The sequence below is a fragment of the Callithrix jacchus genome, chromosome 14 (genome assembly GCF_049354715.1).
Source record: "Callithrix jacchus isolate 240 chromosome 14, calJac240_pri, whole genome shotgun sequence".
Taxonomy (NCBI): Eukaryota; Metazoa; Chordata; class Mammalia; order Primates; family Cebidae; genus Callithrix; species Callithrix jacchus.
The window spans coordinates 111401926-111421730 of NC_133515.1; the positions used below are offsets into that span (position 1 = coordinate 111401926).

Sequence of the window (19805 nt, forward strand, 5' to 3'; positions counted from 1 at the left end):
AAGAACAGTTACTTCCGACCCCGTCCTTGCAAGCTGCCAGACCCCTTCTCCCCGCCCCTCTCCACTTGCAGCCCAGCCCCTACCCTGGGTGCCCCCGATTCTGTTGTCAGGGCTCGTTCTCTCCCTGCCCTACCTTCTCTCTTAGAAAGGGCCTGTGTTTTTCTTGCTGGTTCCCCTCTGGGGGTGCTCCTAGTCTGCCTCTGGGCATACAGTGCCCCCCAAGCACCATCTAAATACCAGCTCTCCCCCAGACTAACACCAATGAGAAGGGCAGCAGGATCTCCAGGTGTCCCCATGGAAGCGTCACCCCGGCCTCTCCCTGAACTTCATCTGGTTGGCACTCCCGGGCTATGTCAGCCTCTGCTGGCCCAGACAGCGTGGGCCCCCCAGGGCACAGGCTCCTGCTCAGTCATGGCCTCCACCGTGAGGACTGCTGTGACCAGGTGGGCATGTCCACCTGCTTCTAGGGCTCAGTCACCAGAGGCAGGAGACAAGAGTGTGAATTACTGGTGGAAACCCCCTGCAAGGCGCGGTGCAGAGGTGTGCGCGGTGCAGAGAAGGGCGCGGTGCAGAGATGGGCGAGGTACAGAGAGGGGCACGGGCGGAGATGGGCGCGGTGCGGAGATGGGCGCGGTGCAGAGAGGAGCGCTGTGCAGAGAGGAGCGCGGTGCAGAGAGGGGAGCGGCGCAGAGAGAGGCGCGGTGCGGAGATGGGCTGGGCGCGGTGAGGAGATGGGCGCGGTGCGGAGATGGGCGCGGTGCGGAGATGGGCGCGGTGCGGAGATGGGCGCGGTGCGGAGATGGGCGCGGTAAAGAGAGGGGCGCGGTACAAGAGGGGCGCGGTGCGGAGATGGGCGCGGTGGAGAAAGGAGCACTGTGCAGAGATGTGCGCGGTGCAGAGAGGGGAGCGGTGCAGAGAGAGGCGCGGTGCTGAGGTATGCGCGGTGCGGAGATGGGCGCGGTACAGAGATGGGCGCGGTACAGAGATGGGCGCGGTGCAGAGGTGTGCGCGGTGCAGAGGGGCGTGGTGCAGAGAGGGGCGCGGTACAGAGAGGGGCGCGGTGCAGAGGTGTGCGCGGTGCAGAGGGGCGTGGTGCAGAGAGGGGCACGGTGCAGAGAGGGGCGCGGTACAGAGAGGGGCGCGGTGCAGAGGTGTGCGCGGTGCAGAGGTGTGCGCAGTGAGGCCAGGAGCCCCAGGAAGGCCTGTGGGCACCAGCACCTCCACTTCAGTCTGCATCCGCCTCTAATCCACACCAAAATGATTGTCCTGAAGCAAACGGAATTCTATCATGCCCCTAGATTTAGTTGTAAGTGACTCCTCCGCTACTTGAGCCCGTCCTCAGTGTGGCTCTACCTGGACCCTCTTTCCTTACTCTGTGCCCTCTGCCCAGCCTGCCTGGTCAGCGGCTCCTGTCCAGGCTCCGCCTTCTCAGCCTCCTACAGATTCTCTCAACAGAGCCGCTCTGCTCTGCTGGCTGGGACTCTGCTCTGTACTCATTTTTATACGGCTGCATTTCTTTACCTGTTGCGCTATCTCGCCACTGAACAGCTGCAGAGAGGCAGTGTGTGTGTACATGCGTGTGTGCGGTGTGTGCATGTGTGAGCGTGTGCAGTGTGCATGTGTGAGCATGTGTGCAATGTGCGTGTGTGCAAGCATGCGCGTGTGTGCATGTGTGTAATCATGCGTGCATTGTGTGCACGTGCGGTCTGTGCCTCCGTGCACACGTGTGTGAGCATATCTGCATGTGTGTGTGCTGATACGCTGCAGGTTCACCTTCCCGCTCTGCACAGTCGTACCAGCGTTCACATAAAGTTTCCTTCTCTGTAACTCCATCCGCACCTTGTCTTGCAGAGAGGCTCAATTGAAATGAAAGATCCCGCCACAAAATCCCCAAAGCTGATTATCTGGCTTCATGGAGGGAACATACCATTGAAATCAAGTAATAAGAAGAAAAGCACAGCTATGGCAGCCGGCAGCACAACCCCACCCCCAGCCCCGCAGGGCCACCTGCCAAAGAGTCCATGGCTGCTCCTGGGCTGACGCACCGTCCACATTCACTACCCACGGTCCACACCCACGCACCGCCCATCGTCCACATTCCCTGCCCAACATCCACACCCACTCCCCGCCCACGGTCCACACCCAATCCCCGCCCACCATCCACACCCACTCCCAGCCCACCGTCCACACCCACGCGCCGCCCACTGTCCACACTCACTACCCAGGGTACATACACCATCCACACTCACATCCCGCCCACTGTCCACAATCACGTGCCACCGACCGTCCACACTCCCCACCCACCACCCCCACCCACTCCCCACCCAACGTCCAGTCACACGCCTCCACCGTCCACCCACTCCCCGCCCACCGTCCACACTTGCTCCCCGCCCACCGTCCACACCCAATCCCTGCCCACCGTCCACACCCACTCCGCACCCACTGCCCACACCCAATCCCCGCCTACCATCCACCCACTCCCTGCCCAGCGTCCACACCCATTCCCAGCCTACCGTCCACACCCGCTCCCCACCCACCGCTTACACCCACTCCCCGCCCACCGTCCACACCCACTCCCCGCCGGGAGGCTCCAAGTCGCTCTCAAGTTTGCTTTCCTATCTTGTAAAAGGGAAAGAGAAGTGTCAGAAATATCCGACAAGATGAACTCGGCATGAAGAACCCCCGCGGTTTGAGGGGCACCAGAATCACGGAGGAGAAAAAGGAGGCGGAAGGTGGCGCCGCGGGACACTGGCTGTGCAGGGGACAGGCGCGGGGTCAGCAGCAACGGGCGGCGGAAAGAACTGAGGACGACGCTGGGCGGCGCGGGTCTGCGGAGAGGCCCAGGCCCCTCGGGAAGCCGGGTGGGGGGAAGCGCTGTTCCCAGGGCGGCACTAAGAAGAGACTGCAGCTTTGTTTGTTTTGTTTGAGGCCGTGAGGCTGAGAGTTGAAGGAAAATCTCGTGAATGCGCGTGTCCATCTTGCAGCAGTTCCGGAGAGAGAGGAACGAAGCCTTCATGGCTGAGAAGATTCAGCAGCTGCGCTTTTCCAGCACGGAGGAAAGCCGTGGGAGAACGCTGCGAAAGGCCGGCGGAGAACCGCGGGAAACCAGAGAAAAGCAGCTCAGACGTGTCGGAGCGACCCCGAAGAACACCGAGAATAAAGAGGAAACGGTGTCAGCTCCGCAGGAGGGGAAGGTTCTGAAGACTGCGAGCCTGTGAATGACGATCAGATTGACATACGAGTCTCATTCGCAACACCGGACGCAAGAATAAAATGACGCAATAACCTCAGCAAAGGAGCCGTCATTGAGACGGCAGGATCCGAACTCTCAGGCAGAGCTGCTGGATGCGCAGGGGCAGCCAGGCGCTGAGTCAGGCGCGTTCCGAGGACAGGGTCAGCAGGTGCACAGACGAGGGGGAAGGCTGGAGGCACTGACGAGGGCCAGGTGTGTGGACAGAGCGAGCCGCGAGGCTGGGGCGCAGGCAGCCCAGGGGCATCATGGCTGGGACCCATGGGACAGCATGACCACCCATGCCGAGACCTAGGCCAACGGTGCCCAAAATGAGGCAGGAGAAACCCGGTCTCTACTAAAAATGCCAAAAAAATTAGCTGGGCATGGTGGCGCGTGCCTGTAATCCCAGCTACTCAGGAGGCTGAAGCAGGAGAATTGCCTGAACCCAGGAGGCGGAGGTTGCGGTGAGCCGAGATCGCGCCATTGCACTCCAGCCTGGGTAACAAGAGCGAAACTCCGTCTCAAAAAAAAAAAAAAGAATGGTTCCTTCAGGAAGCATTTCAAACCGCCTATATGACAGCACTCTGCGCTCTCCCGCTGGCTGAAAGCCTGGAGAAGACACAGCTCCATCTCACCCAACCCTGGGGCCCCAGAGCACCAGGAAGAAGGTGAGTGCTCCATCAGTGCTCGCAGAGAAGTAACACTAAGCAGGCCTGCCGGGGTCTTCTCACACTGCTAATGAAGGCCTGGAGCTTGCACTCGGCATTGACTTATTTGCATAATAATTTCAACCCTCCCCCTATGTGGGGCGGGCACTATGTCCACTCTGCAGGGGAAGACACAGCTATGAGAATGCCCAAGCTGGGATGTGCTGGTGCCAGTGTGTCTTTACCACGCCTTCCTCAGGCATCAAAACCTCAGAACAAGTCACTAACCAGCATGATTACTCACGTGTCCCCTCTCCTCCTAGAGAAAGCAGTAAGGACAAGCTTGTCATGATAGCTTCTGACCGACCTCCACCTGCATCCATCGCCTGTCTCTCATCGGATTTTTTTTTAATTGTTGGCCAAGTGCAGTGGCTCATTCCTGTGATCGCAGCACTTTGGGAGGCCAAGGCAGGAGGATCGCTTTAAGGCAGGAGTTTGAGATCAGCCTGAGCAACATAGCAAGACCCCACCTCTACAAAGAAAATTTAGCAGGGGCCAGATGCAGTGTCTCACGCCTGTAATCCCAGCACTTTGGGAGGTTGAGGCGGGTAGATCACCTGAGGGCAGGAGTTCGAGACCAGCCTGGCCAACATGGTGAAACCCCATCTCTACCAAAAATACAAAAATTATCTGGGCATGGTGGCTGGCACCTGTAATCCCAGCTACTCAAGAGGCTGAAGCAGGAAGAATTACTTGAACACAGGAAGCAGAGGTTGCAGTGAGCCAAGATTGCACCACTGCACTCCAGCCTGGGTGACAGAGCAAGACTCCACCTCAAAAATATATAAATAAGGACCAGGCATGGTGGCTCAGGCCTGTAATCCCGCAAACTCTGGTTACTAAAGCAGGAAAGAAAGAATAAGTCATTAGAAACAGTAAGACTTTCTAAAGAATAGGATTTAACATGGATTTTCTTTGTATCTCTCAGCTAATCACAAAATCCACTTAACTGCCATCTCTCAAGGGCTCTGCTTAAGGACCTCTGTCTGCAGTCGAACAGGCTGGGCGCATTCAGCCAGCACTGGGAGGCAGGAACCCCAAATGCCTCGTGGCTGTGCCTGCAGGGTGGGGAGCCCACCCTGGAGCCAGAAACCACTTTCCCCCCTGTGCAAAGCCCAGTGGAAGCCCGCCCAGCCTGGCCCTCCTCAGCTCTGATGAGGACTGAAGGAAATCCACCCTGGAAGATGCCGTGCTGGTTTTCATGAGAAGAGGGTGTTTAAATCTCCGGCTGAGGCTCAGCAGCACTGAGGACCAGAGAGTAGAGAGGTCTCCCATCCACGGCAGGGCTGCCCTGGTTTCTCCGCGGTCCCCATTGCCTCTGGTTTGCAGACTCACCCTGTCCACGCATCTGAAGCACCAAGGCTGTTTTCAAGCACTGCTCACAATTTGGCAGGGTTTTGTGTTTTTGTTTTTGTTTTTTTTTTTTCAGAGCTGAAGTCTTTTTTTTTTTTTTTTTTTTTTTTTTTTTTTGAGATGGAGTCTTGCTCTGTCACCCAGGCTGGAGTCCAGTGGCGTAATCTTGGTTCACTGCAACCTCCGCCTCCCAAGTTCAAGCGATTCTCCTTCCTCAGCCTCCCGAGTAGCTGGGACTACAGGCGTCTGCCACTGTGCCTGGCTAATTTTTCGTATCTTTAGTAGAGACGGAGTTTCACCATGTTGGCCAGGCTGGTCTCGAACTCCTGACCTTGTGATCCACCCACCTCGGCCTACCAAAGTGCCGGGATCACAGGGATGGGCCACTGCACCTGGCCCATTTGTCAGGGTTGGAAGTGTTCATTCTCCACTGGTCCCAGGGTTCATAAAGATATATGGCCCTGCAGGTAATGACTCCCAAGCAGGCTTTCTATAAGCCTCCCCCCTGCAAACTCCGTGCATTTTATCATGTAGACCCAGTGAGCACAACACTGTTTTTCCCGCCTCCTTTCCTTTTCCAGGATGAGTGGCTTTATAAAGTTTTAATGACATATTACTTCTCTGCCAGGAGAGGCTCACATTTCCACCGTCTGGTTCACTTTCCACAATCACCACAACACTGCTCCCTCCTTGCTCAGAGAAACAAAGAGCACGCGGCCAGCATTCACTATTTGCTTGGCTTCCCTGCAAATCATGTACAAATCTACGAACAAACATCTTTCAGTTAGATTGCATTTGGGGTCATTTCCGACCCAGCCAGGAAGACACACGTCAGTCGTTTTATGCAGAACCTGAGATGCTTTGACATATTCGCAGTCAGTGGAGGAAGATCCGTGGACAGTGCTTGACGGTGATGCTACCCACTTCTCAGGCTGCATGAACTTGTGCACCAGCGACTTCATCCCTCCCAGCCACAGCGAGTGCCACGGCACCCCAGGGCCATGGGAGGTCAGAGAGGGGAAAGCCGGGACCTCAGCCCGCCTGGCTCGTTTTACAGAGGGGGAGACAGGCACAGACAGGCTGACAGGTGTCAGAAGAGCAAACCTCCACCGCGTACGCTGTTCAGGACCCATTACTGGTTTTATCAATGTTATTTTAAGGAATGTCAGTAAATGATTTTAAAATTAACTGGTAAGCTGGGCACAGTAGCTCACGCCTATAATCCCAGCACTTTGGGAGGCCAAGGTGGGTGGATTACGTGAGGTCAGGAGTTCAAGACCAGCCTGGACAACATGGTGAAACCCTGTCTCTACTAAAAATACAAAAATTAGCCCGTCATGGTGGTGTGCACCTGCAGTCCCAGCTACTCGGGAGGCTCAGGCAGGTGAATCGCTTGAACCCAAGAGGCGGAGGTTGCAGTGAGCCAAGATCACGCCACTGCACTCCAGCCTGGGCAACAAGAGGGAAACTCCATCTCAAAAACAACAAGCAAAAACAAATTAATTTGATAAAACCTATAAGAAGAACTATGACCTTTCCAATTTCTGGGCAACACACTTGGTAATACAGTTGAATGTTTTCCCACCTACAGTCACTTTTTTGGCCATGAAAAAAATAACTGTTTCTTCCCATTAAAAGGAGTTGTCATTCTCTCTAAACATAAAGATCATGTATTATTGTCAGGCCTGCAATGGCAAATCAATGTCATCTCAAGTACCCCAGCAGTCAGCGGAGCCTGGTGTGTGTGCCCAGGAGGATTCCTCAGCCAAATGTGGACTCGGCAGAAGTTTCAGGATCCAAAAAGCAATGGGGAGCGTGGGGAGGGGGCGCATGCTGTGTTCCTCAGAGCAGACGCCACCCATGTCCGGGGCTGAATGGTGGGACTGTGAGGAGACAGGCAGTGGTTTCTTCATCCCAGCCCTGAGCCTGGCTGGTAGATTCTTGATGGACGTTTGTCTAACGAATGGTGACTACGTATGTGTCTGTTTCCTTAGAAGCAGGCACTGTCCTGGATGACGTCTCTGCTCTGTGACCTCCAACGGCCCTGGGGTGCTATGACACTCGCTGCAGCTGGCAGGGATGAGGTCCTCTGGCACACAACATTTTATCCACTGGGTAACAAATTCCTGACACACTGGGCGTCCTCAACCTTTTAAAGCTCTCCTCGCCCTGGTGCTCACCTCTCACTTGCGGACTCGCTGGACACATGCTGGACAGGCACCTGATCTGCACCCTGGGAGGGCTTGCAGCCTGCTCAGGGAGAGTGCCTTGTAAGTCACTGTCCCAGAGCAGGGAGCAGGGGCTAGGTCCTGGGTCACTATGTGTTCACTCCTGGTGCCACCATTGCATCCCCACAGAGCCCAAAGCCGGCATCGCCTCCCCAACCTCACAGACCAGGAGGCCAAGGTTTGGGGGGACAGGTGACCCATCACGCAGCATGGCTGACCCAGCACATGCAGACCTGCCCTACTTCCCAGCCTGCAAGGGTTGGGAAGGGACCCTACCCATGTGGGAAATGACAACACATCCAGAGGACCCAGGATGTGGAGGCCGGGAAGGACCCTCCCAACAGCACTTGGGAAAGGCAGCATCCAGAAGGGACCCTGGACCCCAAACCACGGCCCCCACCTGTGCACGCCACAGACCTGGCAAAGCACAGGGAAGATTGAACGGCTGGGACTCGGGGGCATCCACCACGTCAGATGGGGACATGACATCCAGAGCCAAAGTCCAGCTCCCCACAGATGGGGCTTCCAATTTAAAGCTGAAGGTTCCACTCACAAACCCACAAATGCTACCATGAAGTCAGGGGCCAAAGCACTTTCACCAAAACTTCTTAGAGAGCCGTACACATCCAGCAGTGTAAGTTGCTTCCAACATAATTCAGCATTTCTAAAGCAGGCACATCAATCAGAATTTAAAACGCAGAAGCCCCTGGGCTGTGCTGGGCTGCAGTGTGGTCCACTGGTTCCAACAGCAGGGTGGACACAGCTGAAAAGAGGCCCCAAGCAGAGCCACGCAGCAAAGCAGCAAGAAAAACATGTTTCTTATTTTTTACCCAACCACTAGACCACCAGGGATATATTTTTTTTAATTTTTAAAATAAAATATTAAGTGTTCCCAGGAAGCAACGCAGAAGCACTTTAGGACCTTACACAAATTGCCAATATTCTCTGAGCCTCAATTTCCTTATCTGTAAAATAGCCCAAATGGGATCATCTTATGGGGAGGCTGACAGAGGCCGCGTGTGCAGGCCCGACGCGAATGCCAGGTGCCTTCCTGCGAGGTCCCCTGGAAAGGGCTGAGTTGCAAGTAAATTGCTATTCTCAGAATGAGGGACTCCCATGGCCGGAGCCGGCTTAGATATCATGTCACCCAATCCTTGATTTCCAGATGGGGCAACCAAGGCTCAGGGGGATGGGCAGACCTTCCCGGGCTTCGTGCTTTTCCACGGAACTCCTGGCTGCATGGGAGTCTCTGAGCCGCCCCGGAGGCCACTGCCTGGCGGTGCAGAGTCCAGGGAGCAGTTACCTTTGAGGCCAGGGAGGAGGATCTGCACGGAGCAGGCGTCTTCGGAGGCTGGCTGAGGATGTCCAGGCGGTGGCAGCGACAGGAAGGCCAGGCTGATCAGAACACCCACCAGGGCCAGATGTCCCCTCATCCTGAGCGCAGGATGCCGACTCCTACACGGAGGAGGAATAATGAACAGTGATGGGAGCTGCAGTAGCCGGCCGCCGGTGACGGTGAGCAGGCCTCCGAGGCCAGGGGCGCAGCCCGCCTGGCACCTGGCAGGGCTGTTTAGGCCCCCACAGGTACTCCTCAGTCACTCGTTCACTCGAGCACCAGTCATGAGTCTCCAGTGAGAGACTTCCAGCACCACGGTCAGGCACTGGGCACCGAGAACATGCCAGCTCTGGCCAGTGATCCTTGCTTGAAGGCCTACAGTGTGCCCACCCCAAGGAGTTCCATCTAGATTCCTACACAGAGAATTCCTACTCAGCTGCTAGAGAAAGGCCACCTGCAGTATTGGGATTCCCACATCAGCAGCCCTGTGAGAGCCCTGCTACAAAAGCCAGGGGAGGGGGACATTGCCCCGAAAGCCAGGGCCCTGTGGAATCTACAGAGACCCTGCTTCTGGCTGGCGCTAGCCCACCTTTGCAGGCAGAAGTCCTGCTGCTCGCGGAGTCCTCCCGGAATGTGCGGAGGCCAGGACGCCCACGGCAGCACTGCAGTTCGAAGGGAAGTCCTTTGAAACCCTTCTCCCAAATCTGAAAAAATCTTCTCGAATGGTAATAGACGGAAAGATGACGTGGAGACCGCTAGCGTCAGCGCCCTGAACATCCCATGTTAGACATCCTTTACCACTGAGGCAAGGGTTAATGAAGGGAGGGGGAAGGGAGAGAGGGGCAGAGCCAGAGCTTGGGCATGCAGGTCGGAGGGCTTCACTTGCCAAAGATGACAGAACCTGTCCTACCGCTATGAAAACCTAGAGGCCTTGAAGCCGAGGCTGCCTCTCATCCCGGGTGTTCAAGAATGGCTCGGGGGTGAAAGGTCCTTTATAGCTTAAAGTCACGCGGCTCACGCCTGTAATCCCAGCACTGTGAGAGGCCGAGGCCAGCAGACATCATGAGTCCAGGAGTTTGAGACCAGCCTGGGCAACATAGCTAAACCCCACGTCTACAAAAAATTAGCCAGGTGTGCTGACACACACTTGCAGTCCCAGCTACTGTGGAGGCTGAAGTGGGAGCATCACGTGAGCCCAGGAGGCTGAGGGTGCAGTGAGCCATGATCACACCACTGCACTCCAGCCTGGGCAGGCAGAGTGACACCCTGTCTCAAAAAAAAAAAAAAAAAAAAAAACACAGACACAGGAAAGAAAAGAAAACAAAAAGCTCAAAGTCACAAAAAATAAAGCAATGAGCTCTGGCTACACCAGAGGGTCCACGTGGTCCACACACCAGCCTGTCACCGGAGGCCCTGCTCAAATCTCAGCTCCACTCCCGCCACTCCGGACCCCCCTGAGTGTATGGGAAGGGTGGTGGGAAAAGGGGTTAATTCAGAAACTACCCACACCCCCCTTTATTCAAACATCCTGCAAGAATCCACAGGAATCGGAAGTAGACATGACTTCACAAAGCACAGGCGTGGGGCAGCCAGGAGGAAAGTGGGGGCTCCCAGTTCCCGCTGAGAAGGGGTGTGGGTGGGAGCCCGCCCCATGCAGTGACACAGCCATCACAGGGCCTGGCATTGTCCTCTGAGGCTCTCCTCATTACTAACATTCATGATGGACAATTTCAAATACACACAAAACCAGTACCATGAACCTCCCTGTACCCATCGCTCAGCTTCAGCAATTTATTATACCTACAGCTGCCGTTTGTGATGTTCACTTGCTAGTTCATTTGGAGTTAATGTGTGAATACAAGTATGTGTGTAGTATCCTGTGTATGCTACAGAATGACGAGGCCTAACCACACAGCACACACTTGTGAGCGCACCTGCCTCGCCAGCCCCGAAGCCCCAGCCCCGCCCCCATCCACACGGCCTCCCCTGAGGGACGCCATCCCGAATGTGAACCCCTCCTCCTCTGGCAGGGTTTAAGCAGCATTCCTACATTATTTGTTCTTAAACCATATTCGGTCAGGTTTGCTTGTTTTTGTTTTTGGGACAGAGCTGGAGGGCAGTGGTGCCCTCTTGCCTCATTGCAGCCTCAATTTCCTGGGCTCAGAAGATTCTCCCACCTCAGCCTCCCTAGTAGCTGAGACTACAGGCATGTGCCACCATGCCTGGCCAATTTTTGTCTTTTTTGTAGAGATGGGGGTCTCGCCACGTTGCCCAGGCTGGTTTCGAACTCCTGGGCTGAAGTGATCTGCCCATCTCGGCCTCCCAAGGTGCTGGGATTACAGGCATGAGCCACCACACCCAGCCTTGATTGCTTTTGACCAGATATCCCAGCACAGTATACACAGTCTTCAGTGTCTTTTTCACTCAACTTTATGCGGTTGTAGTGTATGGATTATCTAATCTTATGAAGGCAGAGTGCAGGCCACTGGCAGGTGCTGGAAGGAGAGGAAGGGTACAGCTGGTGGCGTGGAGCTCGCCCTTGTGACTGTGGGGCTGGCAGGCCAGCGCTTGCCTTCCTGCGCCATGGAGGGGCCGTCGCCAAGGCCTCCTGGGACTTGGCATCCTGAAGGCAGTGGGTAAAGGGCAGTCACGCGTCCGCTGAACCACTTCCCAGTACCTTGGCCACACCGCAGGCCCTTTGCAAGCCCCTGTTCTTCTCTTAAAACGGAGATAGGAATGGCCGGGCATGGTGGCTCATGCCGGTAATCCTAGCACTTTGGGAGGCTGAGGCAGGTGGCTCATGAGGTCAGGATTTCGAGACCAGCCTGGCCAACATGGTAAAACCCCATCTATACTAAAAATACAAAAATTAGCCGGGCATGGTGGTATGTGCCTGTAATCCCAGCTACTCAGGAGGCTGAGGCAGGAGAATCACTTGTACCCGGGAGCAGAGGTTGCAGTGAGCCAAGATCATGCTACTACACTCCAGCCTGGAGACAGAGTGAGACTCCACCTCAAAAAAATAAAACAAAACAAAATAAAATAAAACAGAGCTAGGCTATTCTAAGGGATAGCAGAGGAAATTAACGCCTGTGGCACCGTGACAGTGTGGCACATGGAAATGCTCGTCCAGTGGCAGCTACTGATCCTCTTGTGATTATACACGTGGGCTCCCAGTCCAGGGAAAGGGCTGGAAGCTCCTCATCCGAGAACACCTGTGCCCCACACAGTGCCTCTGTGTCAGTTCTCCCACGGAAGGGACACAGGGAGACCGTTTCCATCCAGTGCCATCCTGCAGTGCAGGGCATCATGCACCAGTTGAGGACCTGGCTTCTTCTGCAGAGTCCCTTGTAGAAATGGCCTTGTAGAGGACCAGGTGCAGAATATCCACTGAGTTGGAGAAAAATAACCCCCATCACTGCACAGAGATCGGCACCATCAGGCTCACGCCACAGACGGGGAAGCCAAAGAAAAGAGACATTAAGAACACTTCCCAGCATTGTGTGACTAGCCAGTGGGGAGGGTGGGGCTGAAAGCCAGGGCTTCCCCTCACTGTCACGGCTTTCCTCTTTCTCCCGGCTCTCAGCTCCCCACGCACCAAAGGAAGGGCCCCCTTCCTTCTCCAGTCATGACGGTAGGGACTTTTTAAAAACAGCGTTGGATGGAGAGAAAAGGAGCTTGTATACATTGTGTACCAAATGTGGGCGCGTGTCTGATTTAACTCCCAAAACGACCTTGTACAATATTACAATTCCTCAGTGCAATATGGAGAGGTGAACAATCAGCCCCAACTCTACCACTTGGCCATGCAACTGGGCACTCTGCCTCCAGCCTCCCTCCACACCCACAGCCTGCCTCCAGCCTCCCTGCACACCCACAGCCTCCCTCCAGACTCCCTGCACACCCACAGCCTCCCTCCAGCCTCCCTGCACACCCACAGCCTACCTCCAGCCTCAGTCCACACCCACAGCCTGCCTCCAGCCTCAGTCCACACCCACAGCCTCCCTCCAGCCTCCCCTGCACACCCACAGCCTGCCTCCAGCCTCAGTCCACACCCACAGCCTCCCTCCAGCCTCCCCTGCACACCCACAGCCTGCCTCCAGCCTCAGTCCACACCCACAGCCTGCCTCCAGCCTCAGTCCACACCCACAGCCTCCCTCCAGCCTCCCCTGCACACCCACAGCCTGCCTCCAGCCTCAGTCCACACCCACAGCCTGCCTCCAGCCTCCCCTGCACACCCACAGCCTGCCTCCAGCCTCAGTCCACACCCACAGCCTGCCTCCAGCCTCAGTCCACACCCACAGCCTCCCTCCAGCCTCCCCTGCACACCCACAGCCTGCCTCCAGCCTCAGTCCACACCCACAGCCTCCCTCCAGCCTCCTCTCCACACCCACAGCCTCCCTCCAGCCTCCTCTCCACACCCACAGCCTCCCTCCAGCCTCCCCTGCACACCCACAGCCTACCTCCAGCCTCAGTCCACACCCACAGCCTGCCTCCAGCCTCAGTCCACACCCACAGCCTCCCTCCAGCCTCCCCTGCACACCCACAGCCTGCCTCCAGCCTCAGTCCACACCCACAGCCTCCCTCCAGCCTCCCCTGCACACCCACAGCCTGCCTCCAGCCTCAGTCCACACCCACAGCCTGCCTACAGCCTCAGTCCACACCCACAGCCTCCCTCCAGCCTCCCCTGCACACCCACAGCCTGCCTCCAGCCTCAGTCCACACCCACAGCCTGCCTCCAGCCTCAGTCCACACCCACAGCCTCCCTCCAGCCTCCCCTGCACACCCACAGCCTGCCTCCAGCCTCAGTCCACACCCACAGCCTGCCTCCAGCCTCCCCTGCACACCCACAGCCTGCCTCCAGCCTCAGTCCACACCCACAGCCTCCCTCCAGCCTCCCCTGCACACCCACAGCCTACCTCCAGCCTCAGTGCACACCCACAGCCTGCCTCCAGCCTCAGTCCACACCCACAGCCTCCCTCCAGCCTCCCCTGCACACCCACAGCCTCCCTCCAGCCTCCCCTGCACACCCACAGCCTCCCTCCAGCCTCCCCTGCACACCCACAGCCTCCCTCCAGCCTCCCCTGCACACCCACAGCCTCCCTCCAGCCTCCCCTGCACACCCACAGCCTGCCTCCAGCCTCAGTCCACACCCACAGCCTCCCTCCAGCCTCCCCTGCACACCCACAGCCTGCCTCCAGCCTCAGTCCACACCCACAGCCTCCCTCCAGCCTCCCTCCACATCCACAGCCTGCCTCCAGCCTCAATCCACACCCACAGCCTCCCTCCAGCCTCCCTCCACATCCACAGCCCACCTCCAGCCTCCTCTCCACACCCACAGCCTGCCTCCAGCCTCCTCTCCACACCCACAGCCTCCCTCCAGCCTCCTCTCCACACCCACAGCCTCCCTCCAGCCTCCCCTGCACACCCACAGCCTACCTCCAGCCTCAGTCCACACCCACAGCCTGCCTCCAGCCTCAGTCCACACCCACAGCCTCCCTCCAGCCTCCCTCCACATCCACAGCCCACCTCCAGCCTCCTCTCCACACCCACAGCCTGCCTCCAGCCTCCTCTCCACACCCACAGCCTCCCTCCAGCCTCCTCTCCACACCCACAGCCTCCCTCCAGCCTCCCCTGCACACCCACAGCCTACCTCCAGCCTCAGTCCACACCCACAGCCTGCCTCCAGCCTCAGTCCACACCCACAGCCTCCCTCCAGCCTCCCCTGCACACCCACAGCCTGCCTCCAGCCTCAGTCCACACCCACAGCCTCCCTCCAGCCTCCCTCCACATCCACAGCCTGCCTCCAGCCTCAATCCACACCCACAGCCTCCCTCCAGCCTCCCTCCACATCCACAGCCCACCTCCAGCCTCCTCTCCACACCCACAGCCTGCCTCCAGCCTCAGTCCACACCCACAGCCTGCCTCCAGCCTCAGTCCACACCCACAGCCTCCCTCCAGCCTCCCTCCACACCTACAGCCTCCCTCCAGCCTTCCCTCCATACCCACAGCCTGCCTCCAGCCTCCCCTCCATACCCACAGCCTCCCTCCAGCCTCCTCTCCACACCTACTGCCTCCCTCCAGCCTCCTCTCCACACCCACAGCCTCCCTCCAGCCTCCTTCCACACCCACAGCCTGCCTCCAGCCTTCTTCCACACCCACAGCCTCCCTCCAGCCTCCCCTCCACACCCCTCTCCCACAGCCCACCTCCAGCCTCCTCTCCCACACCCCTCACCTGCTGCTTCTGCCCACACCCTGCTCCCCTGTGCCCATGCGTATATTAGCATAAGGATGACTGAAAAGCAGAAACCCAGGATCCCACCAGCTGACTTCAATCCTCCCACCTTCCTTCCTCATTGGGTCCATGTGCGAGTGATTTGTGCAAGCTACAGCTTCTTAAAGGTCTCTGGGCACTCAGAAGCCCGCAGTTTAGCAGGCACCAAACTGAGTGAACGAATGAGTGAGTGAATAAAGGAACAAACAACAGAAGGAAAGCACACAAACGCATTGCAAATAGCGCCTCCTGCTCTTCCCTCACGGCGCTTCTGTATTTGCAGAATCTTCAACAAATCTAATGTCCACGCGGTTTTCCCAGGCAGGCAGGCAATCTGCAGACATGGGTTACTCCCCTGCTCTCACTGTCCTAAAATTCCTAATAATGTTGAAATGGGCCAGGCTCAGTGGCTCACGCCTGTAATCCCAGTACTTTGGGGGGCCAAGGCAGGTGGATCACCTGAGGTCAGCAGTTCGAGACCAGCCTGGCCAACATGGTGACACCCCATCTCCACTAAACATATAAACATTAGCTGGGCATGGTGGCAGGCACCTGTCATCCCAACTACTCAGGAGGCTGAGGCAAGAGAATCACTTGAACCCAGGAGGTGGAAGCAGCAGTGAGCCGAGACCACACCACTGCACTCCAGCCTGGGTGAGAGAGCGAGACTCCGTCCCCCAAAAATAGAAATCAACAAAATAAAAATTAAAAGTAAAAAGGGCACCGCAAGGTTTGTGCCAGGCGTGCTGGTCCACTGAACTCCTAGGCATCCTCTACCCAGCTGCTGCCCGAGCAGCTCCTGAAAGCGGTGAGAAGCTCCTGCTCCCCACCCACTCTGCGCGAGGCAAGCCTCACTTCTTAGTGTTGGCAGGATGCAAACTGGGTTTCAATGTTTTTTCAATGTGTCAGGAATCAAAGGCTGGCATGGGAATTTCCTCTCTAGTTGGAAATAATTCTGTCCAGGTAGAGCCAGGTGTTCAGCAAGGCTTTTATCGCCCTCACGCTGCAGAAGCCCTAAGAGTTCAACAAAAACTGATCTCCGTCTCCCAAGAGAAGGTAAGTAGTAGGTGGGAGAAACCCAGAGCAGCCGGGCCGGGCCTTCTCGTGCCTTCTCTCACTCACACTCACCCGCTGATCCCGGAGCAGCCGGGCCGGGCCTTCTCGTGCCTTCTCTCACTCACACTCACCCGCTGATCCCGGAGCAGCCGGGCCGGGCCTTCTCGTGCCTTCTCTCACTCACACTCACCCGCTGATCCCGGAGCAGCCGGGCCGGGCCTTCTCGTGCCTTCTCTCACTCACACTCACCCGCTGATCCCGGAGCAGCCGGGCCGGGCCTTCTCGTGCCTTCTCTCATTCACACTCACCCGCTGATCCCGGAGCAGCCGGGCCGGGCCTTCTCGTGCCTTCTCTCACTCACACTCACCCGCTGATCCCTGAGCAGCCGGGCCGGGCCTTCTCGTGCCTTCTCTCACTCACACTCACCCGCTGATCCCGGAGCAGCCGGGCCGGGCCTTCTCGTGCCTTCTCTCACTCACACTCACCCGCTGATCCCGGAGCAGCCGGGCCGGGCCTTCTCGTGCCTTCTCTCATTCACACTCACCCGCTGATCCCGGAGCAGCCGGGCCGGGCCTTCTCGTGCCTTCTCTCACTCACACTCACCCGCTGATCCCGGAGCAGCCGGGCCGGGCCTTCTCGTGCCTTCTCTCACTCACACTCACCCGCTGATCCCGGAGCAGCCGGGCCGGGCCTTCTCGTGCCTTCTCTCACTCACACTCACCCGCTGATCCCGGAGCAGCCGGGCCGGGCCTTCTCGTGCCTTCTCTCATTCACACTCACCCGCTGATCCCGGAGCAGCCGGGCCGGGCCTTCTCGTGCCTTCTCTCACTCACACTCACCCGCTGATCCCGGAGCAGCTGGGCTGGAACTTCTTGTGCCTTCTCTCACTTCATTCATCCACTGACCCCCAGAGCAGCCCCAGCCAGGCCTTCTCGTGCCTTCCCTCGCTCCACTCATTCACTGACCCCGCTACCCATTCACAGGTTTCCTGTCCACTTTCCTGCGACAGGCCCCACCTAGACCTACGGGCACAGAAGAGGCCCAGGCCCTGCATCCGGTGCTCTCAGATGCACAGCAGGAACCCAGGCAGATGGGCACAGGGTGAGGGCACCCAGGCCTCTGAAAGTGCCTCCACTTCCCAGAGGTCTCACCCACTGACTGCCTTCCCATAAGAGGACTTTCTTTTTTTCTTTTTTTTTTTTTTTTTTGAGACGGAGTTTCTCTCTTGTTACCCAGGCTGGAGTGCAATGGCGCGATCTCGGCTCACTGCAACCTCCGCCTCCTGGGTTCAGGCAATTCTCCTGCCTCAGCCTCCCGAGTAGCTGGGATTACAGGCACGCACCACCATGCCCAGCTAATTTTTCGTATTTTTAATAGAGACAGGGTTTCACCACGTTGACCAGGATGGTCTCGATCTCTTGACCTCATGATCCACCCGCCTCGGCCTCCCACAGTGCTGGGATTACAGGCGTGAGCCACCGCCCAGCCGAGGAACTTCATTTGTAAATGGAGAGGCCACATCTCCCTCAAACCTCTCTGAGAACAGCATCCTTATCTCCCAGCCCGGGCCTCAGACATCATACGCTCCCAACAATGGAAAAGGCAGACTTGATAAGCCAGGGAGAGGGGGCTAAACCTGGAATCCTGAGAAGAAATTCATGTTAAAAATGAAACAGACAATGGGGCTGGGTGTGGTGGTTCATGCCTGTAATCCCAGCACTTTGAGGCCAAGGTGGGCAGATCACCTGAGGTCAAGAGTTCGAGACCAGCCTGGCCAACATGGTGAAACCTCCTCTCCAATAAAAATACAAAAATTAGCTGGGCGCTGTGGTGCACTCCTGTAATCCCAGCTACTCAGGAGGCTGAGGCAGGAGAATCGCTTCAGCCTGGGAGGTGGAGGTTGTATCGAGCCGTGATCACGCCACTGCACCGCAGCCTGGGTGACAGAGCCAGACTCCGTCACAATAAAAAAAAAAAGAAAGAAAGAAAGAAATAGACTATGGGAAAAAATCATGACTTCAGTTGCCAAACAGGGTATTCTACAATTTCATTAAGTGTCCACAGCAAGGTCCAGCATCTTATAGGCACCACAAACACCTCCTGAGAACCACATCCCGAAGCATAGGAAGGCCCGTCTCACCGTGACTGCCCCAGCCCAGCCCAGCCCCTGCGGCATCTCCCTCCCTACAGTGACAGTGTGCCCTCCAGGGCAGCTGGGATCCCACCCCACAACAGCACACGCTCCTCCTAGCTCCCTACCAGGAGCACAGAGTTAGAAGGGACCCCTGCCCTCTCCTCGTCCCACCAGCACATCGCCACTGTGCTCTCTTCCCCGGCACATGGATTTTTCAAAATTCTAAATAAAATCGAGTAGCTGTGAAAGATTGGGGCACTGCTCTGCCTACCACAGGCAAAGTGTTTCCCATCAAGCCAAAATTTCAGCTACACACACATGATGGCTTTAAAGGTTCCTCTTTAAAGTGAGAATGATCGCATCACTCCAGCTCTAAACAGAGAGCCAGTGCCTAGCACAAGGCACCCAGGCAGGAGGCGGCTGCCCTAGGAAACCCTCCTCCGTTCCAGTTTTGGAGATAGGAGGCCCCAACTCGGTTTGAGATGACCCAATCTGAACTCAAAGTCCGTCCCTTGAAAGTTGCCACCGCAAGACCCACCTGTCCCTCACCTCTCCAATCCCCGTTCCTGAGCCCCACACAGAGCCACTCCTGACCCCAACACAGAGCTGCTGGTCCCTGAGAGCGGTGGCGGCTGCTGCCTGCCTGACCCCTCAGATGCTGCACAGGAGCAATCGCCAGGCTGTGCGACCAAGTACTGCGCTGAGGCTGGAATCAGCAAAGATGGCTTCGCCCTCTGGGTCTTGGGCTCTTTGAAATCTGCCACCCAGGAGGGTGACTGACTCCACCATCCATAACTCATCAGTCTAAACCCATCTCATCAATAGGCTCCATGAATTTCCGCCATGAACTAATCAAACTTTGGAACTCTGGTGCCAGATTTATTGAGATTCAATCTCTTGCCTGGATCCAGGGACAAATTCCCACCCTGTCGCTCAGCCCGAGCCCACCTCGAGCCCCGGTGGGACCCCCGCCTGCCTCTCCTCTCCAGGGTCGCAGCACCTTCAAACCCTCAGCTGCAGTCCCAGGCAGCAGCATTTCCTACCTGAGCACACACTAGGCAAAAGGGGCGTCCTGGCAGTCGCTGACCTGCGGGGACACTGCCCCGAGGCGCCTCATGGCTGCTATTTAGAGAGGCGGCAGCAGTCCCAGGCGCAGGGAGAAGCCTCGGCCTGGGCCATCAGATAGCCCAGCAAATCAGGCTGCCCGGCCAGCTGCAGCGTTATCTCTGGGCGGCTTCCTGTCTGCACTGCGTCCACCAGGGTCCTGCAGAGTGGCCTGCCGGGTGTGGGAACACCAGGAACTCCCTGAGGCCGGCTTCGGGGAGGGGGCAGGACTTTCCGGGGGAGGCCCCTGCTGACTCCCCAACCCAAACACCACCATCCTGTTTCTTTGTTGGCTTTCTCTTTTTTTATTTTTGGAAAAAACAAGCATGACTACTGTGGAAGTTCAGAAGGGTGACGCTCATTGCCTGGCACCGACCCGAC

At 57.2% G+C, this 19805-nt stretch overlaps 1 protein-coding gene across 5 annotated transcripts in view; it reads right to left on the reverse strand.

Moving 5' to 3' along the window:
* The window catches only part of COLEC11 (collectin subfamily member 11), a 51516-nt gene extending 31968 nt beyond the window's left edge, over window positions 1-19548 (reverse strand). Inside the window, exons 1-2 of one of the 5 annotated variants that reach the window (XM_078348523.1) lie at window positions 19364-19548; window positions 8824-8975 (exon numbers count right to left, since the gene is read on the reverse strand). In XM_078348523.1, coding sequence (XP_078204649.1) covers window positions 8824-8953 — 130 coding nt within the window. In that variant the 5' untranslated portion in view covers window positions 8954-8975; window positions 19364-19548. Of the gene's footprint in view, window positions 1-8823; window positions 8976-9445; window positions 9521-16258; window positions 16801-17025; window positions 17155-19363 lie in introns of those variants that run through there. The other 4 variants (XM_078348524.1, XM_078348526.1, XM_035273318.3 and 1 more) reach the window with 4 other exon arrangements.
* Between the last annotated feature and the right edge of the window lie 257 nt (window positions 19549-19805).